The following is a 20,006-nucleotide window of genomic DNA, read 5'->3' on the forward strand; positions in this document are numbered from 1 at the left end:
TTAACTTCTTTGTGCCTCAGTTACCTCATGTTAAATGGGGATTAAGACCATGAGCCCCCAGTGGGACAACCTGATCAACTTTTAACCTCCCCAGTGCTTAGAACAGTGCTTTGCACATAGTAAGCACTTAATAAATGCCATTATTATTATTACTACTATTTTACATCTATGGCAATACATAACCCACAATACAGCCATTCACAATACATCCATGTTTCCATGGAACACATCATAGCTGTATTGCGGGGTACACCTGTATTTTCTCAAGAGAATAGAACTCCTCCTTCAGTGAGAATGATCTCCCTTTAAGGAAAGCCAAATAACTAGAGAAGATCACATTTTTATTTAGATGCTTTAATAATACTTCAAAATCCAATTAACACCCTTCAATTATCTTTGAATTAAAAATGCATCAAGATATTCATTACAGTTTATTATTTCATGTAATTTACAATTTGAGGTGCCCATTATCTTCATTTTTTTCAAACCAGCAATTGCATTCATAGTAAGTGGATAATGTGATATTTTTTACTTAAGGCATTTAGATATTTCACAGTTAGAATTCTATACAAATATTGTACTAAAAGTACAAAAATAAGTGCTTCATGCACACTCTTTAATACTGTTTTTGTCTCTTTGACTTGGCACCTGTGCTTACTTATCTACATAAATAGCTCAAAAAAAGGCTTAAAGCAAGATATTATTTTCCAAAGGAGAGAAAGAAACCTAATTTCCCCAAAGCAGTCTTCTTTTGTGAAAGAAAACTGGAAACATAAGTCCTTGGCAGTACCACAGCTGGGAGGGGGAAACATATTTTAAAGAGCAATTGAACACAAATACCAATGACAATACAATGAACACCAAAACATGTTCTTAAAGTGGTTGATTTAAGTGGACTGTCTGTCATCTGCAAGGGCAGAACTTCTCTAGGAATTACAGAAGAGACTGCCAGACTTCAGAAAAACAACTACACTCATAAGATAGCTTATAAATAGAAAGAAGTTTTCTTTTTGGAAAAAACTTTCCGGAAGGCTAAAAAACATTAAAAAACCTCATATTTCTGGTTCCTAAGTAATTTCGAGTTAAAGAAGACCTACAGAGATTGAACAAAACAAATATGTGTTGATAAGAAGAGTGATACTGAAGAATCTTTATAGTTAATATTTTATGAATCAGCCTTTGGTTTCATTGAATCATTTAAAAGAGCTCAATGGAGCTGGACTGGACTTTCCACTCTTTTTTTCTTCTCCCTGATTCTGTGTAATCTTAGTGATTTTTATTTGTCTTCCCTTGAGAACAATTTTGAATGTTCATTCTCAGTAAATATAAAATGGAAAGCGGTAACTCTGGTTCCCCTTGGGAACTCTAAAATAACAATCTGTCATTTGGCAATAATGGAGGAAAGCTAATCTAGAGAAGGGACCGAATCTCTGTGTCTGGAATTCAAACTATTTGGGATAGCAGTGAGAAAAAACAGCTTTAAAAATACTCTTAAGTGACATGCCTAAATTTAGCTGGCTTATAAGCAGTTCTGAAAGATACTGGGTGAGAAAGAACAATCCAACTGAAACTGCAATATAATGTGCTCAAGAATAGATATTGCAAAAGCATCTTATACATTTTGTATCTACTATATAGCTTATACCTTTGTTCAATTTCTACTAGTTTTCACTAATAATGCAGTTGGGAGAGGAGAGAGATAAAAGATAAAAAAAACTAAAAGAAAAATCAAAATAATCTGATAATGTTTGCTTTTGTGCCAATATGCTGGCATACAGATTTTCCATGTTCAGGTTTTTTTCAGTTGTTTTGAGACTTTGTTCTATTTAATGCTCCTTCACTATATGTTTCCCTTCCAGTGATAGAATAGAAGAAGGAGTAGCCGTGGTGTGCTCTTGGTGTTGGCGGTGTGGAGGTGGTGGTTTGTATACATGGTACATGTAGTAGAGCAAGTGTAGAAAATTGCTGAATTAGAGGACAGGTCTGAGGGAAATGCTGCTTTCTCTCATATCTTTCCCCATGATATAGTAAGGGTGAAGACAGTTATAAAATTTGGGCATCTGTTAAGCACTTACTGTGTGTCAAGCACTGTATTAAGTGCTGGGGTAGAGACTAGATAATCAGGTCCCACATGGGGCTTGCAGTCTAAGTAGAAGGGAGGACAGATATTGAATCCCCATTTCAGGCAACTGAGGCAAAGTGAAGTTATGTGATTTGACCAAGGTCCCACAGCAGGTAAGTGGCAGAGTCAGGATTAGAACTCAGTTCCTCTGACTCCCAAGACCGTGCTCTTTCCACAAGGTCATGCTGTTTCTCCCTAGGCCCTGCTTACATACTTCTATGTCCTGCTTGCATAATGTAAGGGCAAGTGTGGCATAAAAGCATAAACATCCTGCCTAACAGCCATTATCTTACTACAGTATCCTCGGAGACATGTTTTTTTTCCTTCTAAACACTAGGTAAGAAAAAATTTACTAGTTTATATATTCCAGGCCAACAAAATAATCTTTAACTCTGATTTTCCCATGTGCCACACACATGAAGTATAGGTATTGGTAAAGCGGCAATGAAATAATCATGTAGCACAGAGGAGCAGTTAACATTGGAAGATCACATTCCTTAATGATTTCATACTCACGGTAGAAAACCTTGTTCTATTTTTTGTTTAGTGAGGGTAAAACCCTAAATAAGAAGGTAGCTTATAGGCCTTATTCAACTTTCTGTAAATATGTCTTGTAAAAACTTGGGGTCCCCTCAGCTTTCTGTTAGGGTTAAGAAAAATCATTGCACAGAGCCTTCCAAATCAATTTTTTGGGGCCAGAAAAACAGGCTGGCTCTTTTATTCTAATCTATTAGTAGTTACTCCCTCCACAAATCAAAAAGTGCTCTGGGTTTTGCAAGGGACTCTCATTCTTTTTCTTAAAGGGTCTTCCCAATCTACTGTCCAGTTATTATTTGATATTCTTTTTTGTCCACTACAGGGTTTTTTTAATAGTGCTGAATCTGGAGGTGAGGACTAGCATGATCACTGTAACACAATGTATTTACAATATAAAAACATATATTTACAATATATAAAAAGTGTGAATTCTCCTAGGCCACATTCTCTTCTTAAGTTTATCTTGTAGTATTTCCTCTGCAATTTAACATATGAGAAAACTGGGTTTGCTTGATTGATTAGTTTTCTTAAACAGAAATTTGCTTAAAGTCCTTCAGTGGGAAATAAACCAGGGGATTTGTAAACTACAACTTTTTTCCACCTGAGCCCCTGCCTCACCAAACTGCAATATTCACTTGGGTTTCTAAACAATTCGGGATGGAATGCGAGTCTCCGATTGTATTCAATAATCATCGGATTGTGTAGCACCACCAGTGAAGGTCGGACCTGCTTGTAGGCAATTTTACCTTTCTACATATACTGGGATGTCAGGCTTTCAAAGTGAGAGCCCTTCTAGTGTTTCCTCCACAACCAGAAACTTGCCTGGTTTGGAGTTACTGGTGTAACTGCAAATTGTGCTGATGTGATATTTGCCACAATATGAGCTATTGGCTGAGATGTAAGTGACATGATTCCCATTCCAGTCAGGAAAAATAACTGAAAAGGAAAAAAATCCTCTTTCCAGAATGGAAAATGTCAGCAAATGATTTGTGGCTTAATCTAGCCATAAAGCATAGTTAAAATGCAGCTTTTTCTTTTGCTTTTAGAAATATTTTGTTAATCAGGGCAATATTCAAGGAGTTCTAAAGGGAAAAAAAGACAAGTCTACTATTACTGAGACATAGCATATAGGCTCCAAATTTAAGTGGCTTATGATATGATGAAGTGATTGTCAGATTGTTATTTTGACATTTCAATTGGAGGTCATTTTTGATTTGTTCTGTTGATAACAAAGAAGGAGAGAAGGTTTAGCCAACTGAATGAAACAAGGACAAAAAATGAAATGAAATTTCAAAGCAGATACGGTGAAGACATTTACATGTTTGATGATTAAAAAAATCTTGTGAGAAATCTCTTGCCGGAAAAACACTATATTTAGCCTGAAATTAATCCACTTCAGCAACTTTTAGCCATAAAAAAACAAGTGGGATGAATGTTGAAGTAGTTATACCTCTAAATTTTGCGATAATGGCTGAGGGTAATCTGGAGTGCCATTTCAGGTTTTGTCAGGTAAAGTGATACTGAATTAATTGGAGAAATACTTTTTCTCTGAGATTTTCCTCTTCCTCAACATGAAGGAATCTCTCTCCCCCAAGCACACTAGCTGCTTGACTTCCTGTAAGCTACATGGTTTTCATTTTTGTCAGGTTCTGGAGAGTTTCCCAGTCTGAAGGTACTTGAAATACAGCATTCTCTATTTGGCATGTCTTATATACAGTGAATTTGTTCTGGCCCTGTTCCTATGCTTCGTTCCATCTCTAAAATAGATTGTACCAAACTGGAAAGATGTTTTTGAATGGTGCCGCCAGAATCTTGGCATCTCTGGACATAAAGGATTTTGATATCCTAGACTGGACAGCAGTTGGATGAAGGAGAGAGTGTGCAAATACAGGCTTGAGGTTTGGGAGGTCTATACATTTGCACTTGATGATATTTTCACTTACAGGCCACGTTATTTCTTAGGTTTTGAAGGTGTGGTCTCAACAAATAATTTTTAACCTTTGTAAAACTGAATCTTTCAACAGCTTGATTGATGATGGGAAAGTATCATTCAGCTTCTCCTAAATGAGATGACTATTTGTCCTTTTGTAAAAAAATATGAAAAGAGAGAAAAAAATCCATTCAGAAGAGGGTCAAGAGTAAGAAACCAAATCCGGTCAAACCCTATGGTTTAGTTTTGGTGGCGAGTTTAGAGTTTTGGTGGTAATGTCACAAGGCTGACATTGCAGCCACTGTACTGAATGGAAAGGCTTCCAAGAACCTGAACTAGGATGTTTTCAAAATTTGATTTGAGTTCTTATTAATGAGTCTTATAAGACGTTCTGGGACTCAATCTCCTCAGGGTAGCAATCTATAGGTTCCAATGCGGAAATCAAGGGGCTTTTTGAGTTTTGTAAGTGCTTCCTCCTTCCTAGTTAGTGTTCAAGAATGTTCTAGGAGTTCATTAATGAGAATCTGGGGTGAATTCCAGTCCATTAGTAGGGACCAAACACTCTATGGTTGTTTGAATACTGGTACTTAAAAAAAGTACCATCTACAAGATTATTGAGCTGTGGGGGCCTTATATTCTTGCCAGTGGTTAGAAAATTGTCTATGTTGTCTATGTTCCCCCTTCTAGACTGTGAGCCCACTGTTGCATAGGGACTGTCTCTATATGTTGCCAACTTGTACTTCCCAAGTGCTTAGTACAGTGCTCTGCACACAGTAAGTGCTCAATAAATATGATTGATTGATTGATATGTATCCTTTAGTAATTTGTTAGACCTTCCTCATGCCAGGAAATCAGTCAAGACTGTGTCTGTAAATGTACCTAATCATGACAATCCAAGCTTTCCAAAACACTCTGCTTTAGTCTGTCTGGATATTTCATGGTGTTTTTTTCTTTGAAACTTTTGGCTAATTCAGGCCAAAATGCCTTTTTAGCTTGCAGTTGTCCAGATACTTTGTTTGGACCCGGGGAAGAGCTGAACTCAGGGATCTGAACCCTCCGAGAATGTACTTCCAAGGGCCTAGGTGGACACACACCTCAGACAGAGCAAGGTCTCTCCTGCCACCACTTCACTCATTCATTCATTCATTCAATCACATTTATTGAGCGCTTACTATGTGCAGAGCACTATACTAAGCGCTTGGAAAGTGCCACTTGGTGATGCAGTTCCTGGCCAATTCTCTGCAGCCACATGGAAAAAAAAGGAGGGAGGAAAGGGTAAAGAAACAAAGAAATAATCAAATCTGAGGTCCTACTGGTTCTCCCATGACTTCCTCCCATTTTCAGACACACTGGGGGTTGGAAGTAAATGATCATGGTGCCTGAGCAAAATTAGGCTGGGGCCAAAGGAACTTAGGTTGTGCAAGTTGGAATTTTAATAAAAATGAAAAAAAATCTCAGAACAAAAAGCACTGTGCCCTAAGAGACTAAGGCCCATTGCCACTGGACATTTCATTACTATGACGCTACTAAGCTTGGGAAGTGCTATGGAATATTTTGTGGGCTGGTAAAATTTGGGGGAGACTTGAAGCTTCTGTGCCATGTTAATGTCCACCCGTACTTACCCTTTCCTTGCCACCCATGTGCACATCCTCCCCTATTGTGCCCTCACGTTCTCTACACAAATCACCACTCACTTTATGGGCAGTGACGGGTTTGAGGAGATTGGCGTTGATTACATCCACTGAAATACTAGTTACTGAATTGGGCTTTGCTTTATAACCAGGCTGGAGCTATAAATAGAACCCTGGGTTATGGGTAAGAGGGAAGGAGAAGTTTAGCTACCCACAAAATCAGTCTCAAAGAAAGTCTGTGAGGGTTTCATCTTGGTATCTGTATGCTCACTGTCAACTATAGCAGCAGTGCTTACTGATGCAGTTACTGACTGACTTCTATTTTCACTAACCTTTAACTGCAAACTTCTTGAGGCTCCTGTTGGCTTAAAGCATTTCAGTTTCCGGGCAAGGTTAGTCTTTGTAAACATTCAAATGATAAACCTGAGAACTTTTTACAACTTTAAGAAGGGAAAAAGTTACTTCATGTTATACATATAAGGGAATGCTCTTTGATTTACATCAAGAATAATAAGTTCTGCTAATATATTTCAATTATTGGCCTCAAAGTATAATGTTCTAGGAAATAGATTGCCTTTGAATTGTTTGTGATAATTAGGAGAATAAGTTTTGCTTTTTTCCCCTACTCTGCTTTTGTTTGGTTTTACTTTTAAATGAATATATATCTTTAAAAGTTTCCATATCCATCCCCACGAGTGGTCATAGCAAATGCAGGATATCCTTCATAAGTGGCATATGTTGCTAGATCTTGCCCCAGAGACACAGCTTGTTTCAACTGCACTGCTGTCATCGCTGCAGCTGCATTCGCAATGGTGTATCCTGCAGTGAAAGTCAGAGAAAAATGACATTAAAGGAAACAGGTTGGAATACTCACATTGCTGATCATCCCTTGTTTTTTTTGGCATAACCCTTTTAGCTTTCCAAAGTGTTTGTACAATGATTATCTCATTTTATCCTCCTAACATCCCTGTAAAGTAGGACGAGTATCATTCCCATTTTATGAATGAGAAAAGTGAGTTTCAGAGAGGTTTACTGACTTGCCTAAGTTTACTCAGCAGGACAATCAAGCAATCAGTGGTACTTATTGTGCACTTCGTGTGTGCAGAGCATTGTACTAAGTGCTTGGGAGAGAACAATTCAACAGAGTTGGTACATATTCCCTGTCTAAAAGTAGCTTACAGTCTAGAGGGGGAGACAGACAGAAGCAGTGTGGCTCAGTGGAAAGAGCACGGACTTGGGAGTCCGAGGTCATGGGTTCTAATTCCGCCTCTGCCACTTGTCAGCTGTGTGACTTTGGGCAAGTCACTTAACTTCTCTGGGCCTCAGTTACCTCATCTGTAAAATGGGGATTAAGACTGTGAGACCCACATGGGACAACCTGATTACCTTGTATCTCCCCCAGCACTTAGAACAGTGCTTGGCACATAATAAGCACTTAACAAATACCATCATTATTATTATTATTAAATTATATTACAGATATGTACCTTTATATACATATGTACCAGCACTTAGAACAGTGCCTGGCACATAGTAAGCGATTAACAAATATCATAATTATTATTATTATTATTCTTACCTAAAGGCTATGGAGATGAAGTTAGGGTGAATACCAAGTGCTTAAGGCAGATCCAATTTCATGGGCAATGCAAAAGGGACAAGTAAGACCTCCTGGAGGAGATAGGATTTGAATAAGGCTCTGAAGGTGGGGAGGGTGGTGGTTTAGAGCCAATAGGTTTTGGTGACAGATTGACCATGTTGGTGGAATGAGAGAGTTAAGTTGAGGATAATGGTTATAGGCTTGTGAGACAGGAAGGATAGTGGCATTGTCTACAGTGATGGGAAAGACTAGAGGAAGGTAGGTTTGGTTGGAAAAATGAGGAGTTCTGTTTTGGATATTTAAACTTTGAGGTATTGGTGAGACAGCTAGTTAGAAATGTCCTGTAGGCAGGCAGAAACATGAGATTGCAGAAAAAGAGAGTAGTCAGGGCTGGAGAAGTAGATTTGAGAATAATAATAATAATAATAATGATAATGGTATTAAGTGCTTACTATATTCTGAACACTGTACTAAGCACTTGGGTAGAAACAAGACAATCATGTCCTACCTGGGGCTCAGAGTCTCTAAGTAGGAAAGAACAGGCATTGGATTCCCATTCCACAGATGAGGGAATGGAAAAGTTAAGTGACTTACCCAAGGTCACCCAGCTGACAAGTGGTGGAGCTGGGATTAGAACCCAGGTCCTCTGACTCCCAGTCCCATGCTCTTTCCACTAGGCATTGCTGCTTCTCTAAGTGGAATCATCTGTTTAGAGATAGTAGTTGAAGCCATAAGAGCAAATGAGTTCTCTAAGGGAGTTAACGGAGATGGGGAATAGAAGAGAACCTAGAACGGAGCTTTGAAGGACAATCAACCAATGGTGCTTATTGAGTGTTTACTGTGTTCGGAGCACTGTACTAAGCACTTGGGAGGGTACAATGCAACAGAGTTGATAGAAATGCTCCTTGACCACATTGAGCTTACTGTCTAGAGGGGAATATAGACATTAACATGAATAATTTATACTATCAAAAGTTAGAAAATGGGAGGCAGAGGAGTACAAAATAGTACAAACTAGGTTGAGTAGTGGTCACAGAGATGGGAGGAGAACCAGGAGAGAACAGTTTAACTGAAGCCAAGGTGAGCTAATGTTTCAAGGAGCTGGGAGTGGTCTGCAGTGTCAGAAGCAGATATGTGGTCAGGGAAGATTAAAATGGAGTAGAGGCTGTCAGATTTGACAAGAAGTAGGTTGTTGGTAACCCTAGAGAAGGAGCATGGCCTCTTGAAAGCAGCATTTTTAGTAATAATAATAATAAGATGGCATTTGTTAAGCACTTACTATGTGCCAAACGTAAGTACTGGGGTAGGTACAAGTAATCAGGTTGTCCCACATGAGGCTTACAGTCTTAATCCCCATTTTACAGATGAGGTAACTGAGGCACAGAGAAGTTAAATGACTTGCCCAAAATCACACAGCTGACAAGTGGCAGAGGCAGGATTAGAAGCCATGACCTCTGACTCCCAAGCCTGTGCTCTTTCCACTAAGCCATGCTGCTTAGAGAGGTCAGTTTCTGTGGAGTCAAGGGGGTGGAAACCAGATTGGAGGGGATCAAGGAGAGAATTGGAGGAGAGGGCATGGAGACGGAGGGTGTAGGCAACTTGCTCAAGGAATTTGGAAAGGATGGTATGAGAGAGATGGGGTGATCAGTGGAGGGTGCTGTGGGATCAAGGGAGGCTTTTATTAGGGTAGGGGAGACATGAGCATATTTTAAAGCGGAGGGGAAGAAGCCATTGGAAAGAGAACAGTTGACGACAGCAATCAGGGCAGGGAAGGCCCTACTGAGAGCTCACCTCTTCCAGGAGGCCTTCCCAGACTGAGCCCCTTCCTTCCTCTCCCCCTTGTCCCCCTCTCCATCCCCCATCTTACCTCCTTCCCTTCCCCACAGCACCTGTATATATGTATATATGTTTGTACATATTTATTACTCTATTTATTTTACTTGTACATATCTATTCTATTTATTTTGTTAGTATGTTTGGTTTTGTTCTCTGTCTCCCCCTTTTAGACTGTGAGCCCACTGTTGGGTAGGGACTGTCTCTATATGTTGCCAACTTGTACTTCCCAAGCACTTAGTACAGTGCTCTGCACACAGTAGGCACTCAATAAATACGATTGATGATGATGATGATGATGCAAGGGGAGTAGGCAAGAGTTTTTATAAGGTGCGAAGGGATGGGATCAGAGTTCATTGGAGGGGATAGATTTTGAAGGGAGACTGGAAATCTCCTCTAGTGATACCCCTGGGAAAGATGGGGGAATCAGGGGATAGAGGGAAGAAAAGACTAGAAAGGAGCAGTGGAGATATTAGGGAGATCACATCGATGGCTTCAATGTTATTGTTTATTTTATGGCACTTAAGTGCTTACTATGTGTCAAACTCTGTTCTTAGTGCTGGGATAGGAACAAGTCAATTAGGTCAGACATGGTTCCTCTTTTGCATGGTGCTCACATTCTTAAGTGGGAGAGAGAACAGGTATTGAATCCCCATTTTACAAGGAAACAGGCACAGAGAAGTTAAGTGACTTGCCTGAGGTCACACAGCTAGCAATTGGCAGAGCTGGGGTTGGAACACAGGTCTTCTGACTACCAGTTTTGTGCCATTTCCACTAGGCCATGTTGCTTCCCTACTATACTTTTTTACAATAAAATCCAGATACAAGGGACAAGGGAAAAGACATGGGGAGAGGTGGGGGAACTGAGGGATTAAGGATGGAGTTAAAAGCCTGAAACAACAGGTGAGGGCAATGAGCATTGGAGTTAATGAAGATCGAGGTATAATGTTGCCAGTAAGAGGAGACCACAGATTTAAAGCGGATGAGGGTAAAATTTAGATGGATGAGGACAGCTTGGAAGCAGCATGGTGTAGTGGATGGGGCACGGGCCTGGGGATCAGAAGGTCGTGGGTTCTAATCCCGACTCCGCCACTTGTCTGCGGTGTGACCTTGGGCAAGTCACTTCACTTCTCTGTGCCTCAGTTACCTCACCTGTAAAATGGGACTGAGACTGTGCGCCCCACATGGGATGGGGACTGTATCCAATTCAATTTGCCTGTATCCACCTCAGCACTTAGTATATAGTGCCTGTCACATAATAAGCACTTAACAAATATCATCATTATTAATATCATTATTGTTATCTGGATTTCCACCAACAAGGCTCTGCAGTGTACTGTGGAGGTGATCCAGGGTTGCGGGCTAGTGGTATGAGACTGGTAGAGTCTCCGTCCCCTGGCACCCAGGCTCCTGCTTTTTCCACCAGACTATTCACTTTGATCCTACAGCCATTTACTTCTGTACATTATGCAACACTGTGGACTTCTTGTTTCACCCCAGCTCAGGGATCCTTCAGCAAGGACAGAAGTTAGATCTCATTATCTCCAAACACTACTCCATTTTTATCCTCACCAAATCTGATTTACCACTTTCCAACAACAACTTTCTAAAGGGAAGCATATCTCGCACTATCACGCCCCTCTTGGACTCCTACCAAATCTTCCCTCCCTTAAGGCTAAAATTTACACCCTCGAGTCTACGTGCTCTGCCAAACCCAACTCCCTCCTTAGGTCCCTCCACTGCTCTCACACCACCAAACCTGAGCCTTGATACCTCCATAGTCTGCTTTCTTTGCATAATGCAGTTGTGCATTGTTGGTGAAGTTCTAAGCACCAATCCAACTTCCATTATTTCAAATTCACTTTAACATGCTACAATCCAGCCCTTCCCTCTTCTCAGCAACACTTATTCATCCTTCATTAATTTCCAGGCCCGAACTCTGCACTGACTGCTCCAAACGTTTAATCCTTCTTGAAATCCCCACTGCCCTCAATCTTCTTCCTTCCCTGATGACTCTTTTCCTTTTTGCCTTCAAATATGATTGTCTCTTCTATTTTTCCTTCCTAGAGCTCCTGCTCTCTCCCCATTTTCCTGCTCCCATTCCTGTCCAAACTCCTTAAACAGATTAAAATCCAACACTGTGTTCACTTCCTCTCCACCAATCCACTTCTTTATCAGCTACAAACTGGTTTTCACCTCCTTCACTCCAGTTAGACTTTTCTCTCCAAGTTCACCAATAACCTCCTCATAGCCAAGTCTGATGTCTCTATCTCTGTTGTAATGATAACAATAATAATAATAATTGTGGTATTTGTTAAATGCTTACTATGTGCCAAGCACTGTACTAAATTCTGGGGTAGATAAAAAATAATTAGGTATCACATGGGGTTCGCAGTCCAAGTAGGAGGGAGAAAAGGTGTTGAATCCCCAATTTGCAGATGAGGGAACTGAGGCACAGAGAAGTTAAGTGACTTGCCTGGCCACACAGCGGACGAGAGGCAGAGCTGGGATTAGGACCCAGGTCCTCTGTCTCCCAGTGCCATTCTGTTTTCACTAGGCCATGTGGCTGCTTATCTTTCCTGATTTCTTGCCCATCTTCAACACTAATGGCCACATTCTTAAAAAGTGTTTTTTGACTCAGTATTCACTTGGTTGTACTCTTACCTCTGACCGTACCTTTTCAAGTTTTATTCTCTAGCTTCTCTTCCACCTTTAACCCCTAGAATGCAGGATGAAATTCTGGGTCCCTTACCCTTTACATTCTCTCAAAGAGCTCATCCACTCATAAGGCTTCAGCTACTCTCTTCATGTGGATGGCTTCCAAATCTACCTCTTTAAACCCCAGCCTCTCATCTACACTGCAGTCCTAGACTTCGGCTTGCCTCCAGGATGTTATTGATATCTTTCTGGATACTCTTTTTTTTAAATGGTGCTTGTTAAGCACCTTCTGTGTCCCAGGAACTGTACTAAGCACTGGGGGAGATGCAAGCTAATCAGAATGGATGCAGTGCATGCCCCACATAAGGCTCAGGGTCTTAATTCCCATTTTACAGATGAGGTAACTGAGGCATAGATAAATTAAGTGACTCGCACAAGGTTACCCAGCAGAGATGTGGCCAAGTGGGATTAGAACCCAGGTCCTTCCCACTCCCATATCCGAGCTCTATTCGCTAGGCCATGCTACTTCTCAAACTGAAAACATCTAAAGCTGTACTTCACATCTTTCCTCATAAACCTCCTCCTCCTGACTTTCCCATCTGTGTCAGTAACACCACAATCTTCTCTTTCCAAGAGCCCAACAACTTTAGTGTATTTCTCCCACTTCTCACTGTCAGTACTCACATTCAGTAACAGCTATACCCTGCCGGTCCTTCTCCCACAACATTTCCAGGATCTGCCTTTTCTCTCTACCCTCTAGAGAGGCAGTGTTCTAGTACTGGCTCTGCCACTTCTCCGCTGGATGACCTCAGGTGAGTCAATGCACTTCTCTGGACCTCAGTTGTCTCATCTATAAAGTGGGGATTATGTCTGTGAGCCCCATGTGGGACAAGACTCTGTCTAACCCCATTTTTTTGTATCCACCCCAGCACTAAGTTCAGTGCCTGGCACATAGTAAGTGCTTAACAAATGCCACAAGTATTATTATTATTATCGTCCTGATTCAAGTTCTCATGCCATGATTTGGCTATTATATCAACCACTTCACTAGCCTCCCTACCTCCACTCATTTCCCTCTTAAATTTAGAAGTTCCATGAAGGATTATTGCTATTATATACAAATCTGTAATTTATGTACACATTGTAATCTAGGTACATATCTGTACTTTATGTACATATCTGTAACTTACTGATATTAATATCTGTTTCCCTCTCTAGACTGTCAGCTCACTGAGGACAAAGAATGTGTCTACTGACTCTATTGTACTCTCCCAAGCACTTAGTGCAGTGTGTGGCAGAAAGTAGGTGCTCAATAAATACCGTTGATTGATTGATTTTGAATTATGGCCTGTTTATCAAGTGAAGTTCTTCAAGATGATGGCCTCCTTATCTCTCTGACTCCATCTGCTAAGTGCTTTTAATTAAGTCAGTCACCAGGTGACAATCCCTGCCTCTCCTGGAGGAAAGCAGTGACCTACACGAAGTGCTTAATAAATAACATTGCTTGATTGATTGATTAATCCTTATTGCTTCTGTGAATTTACAACCATCTCCGGGACTTATGAATATTCAGTTGACATGTAATTATTTAATCAGGATTTTCATCCGGATATACTCCAGCTCGGGAGTTATATCCTTGCTTTTTATATCCTACTCCCTCTTTATAAAAAAAATTAAGTGTGCCCATTCCTATCACTAGGTTGTAAGCCCCTAAAGAGCAGGGACCATTAGATTGTTAGACCATTTAGACCATCTCTAGAAGCAAAGACCATAGCTTTTGCTTTTGATGTACGTTTCCAGGTACTTACTACAATGTTTGTATGTACAGTAAGCACTCAATAAATACTATTATTTGACTGTCTGAATATAAAAATCGAGGACCAGGTGAATTACAGTCAAGTCTGTTTTCTTTACCAATCTGTAAATCTAAGGAGGTTTCATTGCTAAGGTATAAAGGGTAGTGCGCCCATTGTTGGGTAGGGACCGTCTCTATATGTTGCCAACTTGTACCTCCCAAGCGCTTAGTACAGTGCTCTGCACACAGTAAGTGCTCAATAAATACAATTGAATGAATGAATGAATGTATTTTCAACATGTCTTAGTGGATAAAGTATGGTCCTGGAAGTCAGAAGGATCTGGGTTCTAATCCCAGCTCTGCCACCTGTCTTCCTTCTGACCTAGGGCAAGGTCATGGGTTCTAATCCTGGCTCCACTACTTGTCTGCTGTGTGACCATGGGCAAGCCACTTCACTTCTCTGTGCCTCAGTTCCCTCATCTGTAAAATGGGGATTGAAACTGTGAGCCCCACATGGGAAAGGGACTGTGTCCAATCTGATTTGCTTGTATCCACCCCAGCATTCAGTACAGTGCCTGACATATAGTAAGTAATTAACAAATACCACAATTATTACTTAACTTCTCTGTGCCTCACTTACTTCATCTCAAAATGAAGATTAAGACTGTGAGCCCCATGTGGGACATGGACTGTGTCTAACCTGATTAGTTTATATCTACTCCTGGCACATAGTAAGTACTTTACAAATACTATAAAAAAATCAGTAAATTTTACGCGCCATGTGTGCCTAGACTCCTGAAACAATGACTTCATGTTAATGGGGTTTTGATTCTCTTCTGGGAGTCCAGATTGGTAACAGTTTCTCCTTCTCGTGACTTTAGAGGGAAGACAGCCTGACTCCTATTTCCCGCAAGATTTTTTCCTCTCCAGTTAGGCACCAGTACCACTTCTTCCTATCCATCCTCCCCTGTTTCTGGGAGAGAAACCCAGTAAGCTCAAGTAAAATGGACCTCTCCAAAGGAGGAGGGCAGAGGTAGCAGCTGTACTGAGGGCAGACACCCCTGCCTGTGCCTACTATTAATAATACTAATAATAATAATTTATTAAGCGCTTACTATGTGCAAAGCACTGTTCTAACCACTAGGAGGGTACAAGGCAATCAGGTTGTCCCACGGGGGGCTCACAGACTTCATCCCCATTTTACAGATGAGGGAATTGAGGCCTGTAGAAGTGAAGTGACTTGCCCAAAGTCACACAGCTGACATTTGGTGGAGCTGGGATTTGAACCCATGACCTCTGACTCCAAAGCCCAGGCTCTTTCCACTGAACCACACTGCTTCTCCTCCGGGCACATCCTCTCTCTCTACAAAGGAGGTCCATGGAACAAGTAGACTGGCTCTGACACTTGTCTTCTGTGTGACCTTGGGCAAGTCACTTAACTTCTCTCTGCCTTATTTTCCTCATCTGTAAAATGGGGGTTACATCCTTCTCCCTCTTACTTGGACAGTGAGCCTCCTGCAGGACAGGGACTGTGCTCAGCCTGAATAACTTGAATCTCCTCCAGGGCTTAGTGCAGTGCCCGGTACGTGGGTAGCATTTAACAAATATCATAAAAAGAGAGCAACACCTGGGAGTTACGGCCTTATGATATCCTAACATTCTACCTGAGGCATTAGAGCATCCTAATGCAGTCATTTGCACATAAAGTTCAAAGTGCAGAATGGGTGAGCACCCAGTGACCATTGGGTTGCCAATTTGTACTTCCCAAGCGCTTAGTACAGTGCTCTGCACATAGTAAGTGCTCAATAAATACTATTGATAATGATGATGATGATTGGGTTACATTATAATTGGGATTATCAAGCTTTGAGGCATTCTCTGGGGGTTACAGATCTGGCTGAGCTGGGCCTGAAGCACAGTGCAGGCACCCAGAGTTTCCTTATCAGAGTGACCTCCTCCTCCTCCTAAGCAATGATGTATTTATTGAGCACCTATTGTATGCAGAGCACTGTACTAAATTATTGTGGGAGTGTGGCTTAGTGGATAGAACACAGGACCGGGAGTCAGAAGGACCTGGGTTCTAATTCTGGCTCCACCACATGTCTGCTGTGTGACTTTGGGCAAGTCAATTCACTTCTCTGGGCCTTAATTCCCTCATCATGAGTGTGAGTCACATGTGGGACATGGGTTCCGTCCAGTTTGATTAACTCGTATCTAAACCAGCACTTAGAACAGTGCTTGGCTCACAGTCAGTGCTTAACAAGTATTATTATTATTATTATTGTAGCAGAAGCACAAAGCATGCTCCTTGCTTTCTAGAGACTTGCAGTCTAGTGGAGAGAGGTAAAAACAAGTTATTTACAAACAGAAGCAGGAGGAAGAACAAAGATAGCAGAGCTATCTGAAATCAATAATTGAATGTACATTTATACCCAGTTGCTTAATTAGAAGCAGCATGGCCTAATGGAAAGATCAAAGTTATCGGAGTCAGGAGACCTAACCTCAGCTTTGCCATGTGTATGCTATGTGACATTAGGCAAATCACTTTACTTCTCTGTGCCTCAGTTTGCTGATCTGTAAAATGAGGGTTAAATGCCTATTCTCCTTTCTAAACTGTGAGCCCCATCTGGGACAGGGACTGTGTCTGACCTGATTGATTATCTTGTATCTACTCCAACACTTAATACAGCACTTGGCACATAGTAAGTGCTTAACAAATGTCACAACTATAATTATCAATCAATAAATGCTTAGCTTAGCTTTTGGTTTGATGCAGCTTTGGCTGTTAGAAATTAATGGGGGAATAACTGTTACAGAAAGTAGGGATTTTAGGAGGGCTTTGAAGATATGGAGTGCTGCGGTTGGGTGCACTTGACAGGGGAGGGAGTCCCAGGCAGCAGGGGCAATGTAAGCATATCAATTAATGGTATTTATTGAGCACTTACTATGTGCAGAGCCCTACACTAAGCACTTGGGAGAGTACAAGAGAGTTGGCCACCACAAGCTTACAGTCTAGAGGAGGACACAGATGGTCAAAGGTGGAAGAGTTGAGAACAAAATAGATGGTTAACTTGGGAGAAACGGAGAATGTGAACAGGGATATCCAGGGAAGTGATGGAATATGAAAGATAATGCCTCCGGTGGAAAGCATTGGAGTCAATGGTAAGGAAATTCTGCAGGATGTGGAGGGAAATTGGTAATCACTGGAGACTTTTGAGGAGTGGAGAGACATTTGTCAATTGATATTCTAAGGTAATGACCTAGGAAGTTGCATGTAGTATTGACCGAAGACAGGGAGAGAATGGAGGTCAGTAGACTAGGGAGCAAGCGAATCCAGTGACAATTGTATTATGTCAAATGCTTGAACCAGGATGATGGTTGTTTGGGTAGAGAGGAAGGGGAGGATGTGGGAAATGTCCTGGAAGAAGAACAAACAAGATTAAAAATCTGATCCCAAAGGTTGAAGGGTAAGTTTTGAGGGTCTGGATAAAGCTGGTTCTATCCTAACAAAACTCAGACCTCTTAGTGTGACTCTTAGTGGGCAAAAATAATAATAAATATACAGAGAAACCTCCTTAGTTAAAAGACTGGGAACCAAAAAATCGCTTCTGACTGAAAAGCAACAGATGATTAGTTCTTTACAGTGGCTGTCCCTACACTCAGGTCTCTGAATTAAAGCTCTTATATTTTGTCATTCATACTGGTCTGTGATACTGTGAAGGATGTTGAGAATGCGGGGCAGAGACCCAGACATCCCTGAAGATGAAAGAAAACCAGTCAGTGTTCCTTTCATAAGTGGCACTGCGATTCTTCCCCACCATACAAATGAGGCTGATGATACTAAGGACATGTTTTTCCAGCTTTTAGCCCTTGGAAAATCATACTGCCAGAGGGTAAAAGATGCCAATGCAGTATGACTGCCACTTTGGTTATAGAGGACAAATTCAATCTTCCTCCAGGAGCTATGGAACATCGTCAAAACTGAACCAAAACAATCTTGCAATCATTATCACAGACAGAACCTACAATATATTTCTCAAGACCCTTAAATAGAGGAGGTGGGGAGGAGGAAGAGATAATTATAGTTAAGCGAGGCTCTGTGTTCAATAAAGAATCCATTTGGCTTATATGCCACAGAGCAATGCACGGTCCCAGACTCATTGATTTTTTTTTTGTGGCTTTTGCAGACTTCTAGGGCAGGAAACTGGCTGGAGTATTTTTAAAGTGAAACTGCCCCTTAGAATCTCAACAAAGTGTAGTATACTAACTCCATACACCTTGCCTGCTTTGGTACAACACATCCAAATACACAGGTACATGTGAAGTGTGTCTAAAGGAATGTTTTATGTGTACAATATATTTATTAATGCTTCTAATGCTGTTTTTTATAATTTTATTGTCCAATTTGGCTAGTTTCTTAACATGCTTCCCAGAGAATTCATTTTATCCTCCCTGCTCGACTCCACAATCATTTCCATGACTTCTCGGATTCTTTGAATATTTTTGGTTTCTGCATCCCTCAGAGCTCTTATGAATCCTCTTTTCTTCTCAATCAGTGTGGTATTTATTGAGAATTTATTGTCTGTTGAGCCCTGACCTAAACACTTCTGAGTGTACAATAAAGGACGTAAACGCAATACCTACTCTTAAGGAGCTTACAGTCTATTGGCTCATGGCTTCAACTAACTCAAACTAGCTGACTCCCAAATCTACTTTGCTTGCCCTGATAGCTCCCCATCTCTGAAATCTCACATTTCCTCAAGGCTCCCAGGCATTTCTACTTGGATGTGCTATTGGCACCTCAAGCTCAACTTGTCCAAAACCGAAGGACTTATCTTCCCTCCAAAACTTTCTTCCCCACCCAACGATCCCATCAGAGTTGATAACACTACAATCTTCACCCTCAAACCATTAACTGTGATGCTCTCCTTGCCTACTTCTTCTCTTTCAATCCCCATATTCAGTCTGTCATAAAAATTCTGCCAGCTCTTCCACCACAGCATTTCCAGAATTTGTTCCTTCTCCACCCAATGGCTAATTGATCAATTAATCAATGGCTCACTGTGGGCAGGGAACATGTTTACCAACTCTGTTATATTGTCCTCTCCCAAGCACTAAGTATAGTGCTCTGCACACAATAAGGAGTCAAGATATATGATTGATCGATTAATTGAACACTTACTACATACAGAGCACAGAATAGGGCACTTGGGAGAGTACAATTCAACAGAGCTGGTAGACATGTTCTCTGCCCAAAAGAAGCTGACAGTTGAGAGACAGATATTAAAATAAATTATGGACACATACACAAATACTGTGAGGATGAGGGTGGGGGGGGAATATCAAGTATGTAAAGGGTACAGATACAAATACATCGATGATGCAGAAGGGAGAGAGGGTAGGGGAAATGACGACTTAGGGAAGGCCTCTTGGAGAAGATGTAATTTTAATAAGGCTTTGAAGATGGGGAGTCCGGGGGGGGGGGGGGTGGCGTCTGTCTGACATTAAGGGGACGGAAGTTCTAGCTCAGAGGGAGGATGCAGGCAAAAGATGGTGATGAAACAGAAGACGTTAAGGTACGGGGAGTAGGTTGGCATTGGAGGAGCAAAATGCATTGGCTGGGCGTAGTTGGAAAATAGTGAGGTAAGATAGGAGGGGTGGTTGACATAGTGCTTTAGGTTGATGGTAAGGAATTTCTAGTTGATGTGGAGGTGGATGGGCAACTATTGGAGGTTTTGTTTTGAAAAGTGATCTGGGCCACCAAGTTGGGAGAGGCGGGAGGCAGGAATTTCAGCCAGGAAGCTGATGCAGTAGTCTAGGCAGGATATGATCAGTGCTTGGTTCAGCATAGCTAGCAATTTGGATGGAGAGGAAAGGATGGATTTTAGCAGTGTTGTGAA

The 20,006-nt window shown here is 41.2% G+C and overlaps 1 protein-coding gene across 2 annotated transcripts in view; it reads right to left on the reverse strand.

Moving 5' to 3' along the window:
• Positions 1-6,579: 6,579 nt before the first annotated feature.
• The window catches only part of A1CF (APOBEC1 complementation factor), a 133,644-nt gene continuing 120,217 nt past the window's right edge, over positions 6,580-20,006 (reverse strand). For both annotated transcript variants that reach the window (XM_038744037.1, XM_038744036.1), the window contains exon 12: positions 6,580-7,039. In XM_038744037.1, coding sequence (XP_038599965.1) covers positions 6,888-7,039 — 152 coding nt within the window. In that variant the 3' untranslated portion in view covers positions 6,580-6,887. The remainder of the gene's footprint in view (positions 7,040-20,006) is intronic.

This window comes from Tachyglossus aculeatus, chromosome 3, assembly GCF_015852505.1.
Source record: "Tachyglossus aculeatus isolate mTacAcu1 chromosome 3, mTacAcu1.pri, whole genome shotgun sequence".
NCBI classification, from domain to species: domain Eukaryota; kingdom Metazoa; phylum Chordata; class Mammalia; order Monotremata; family Tachyglossidae; genus Tachyglossus; species Tachyglossus aculeatus.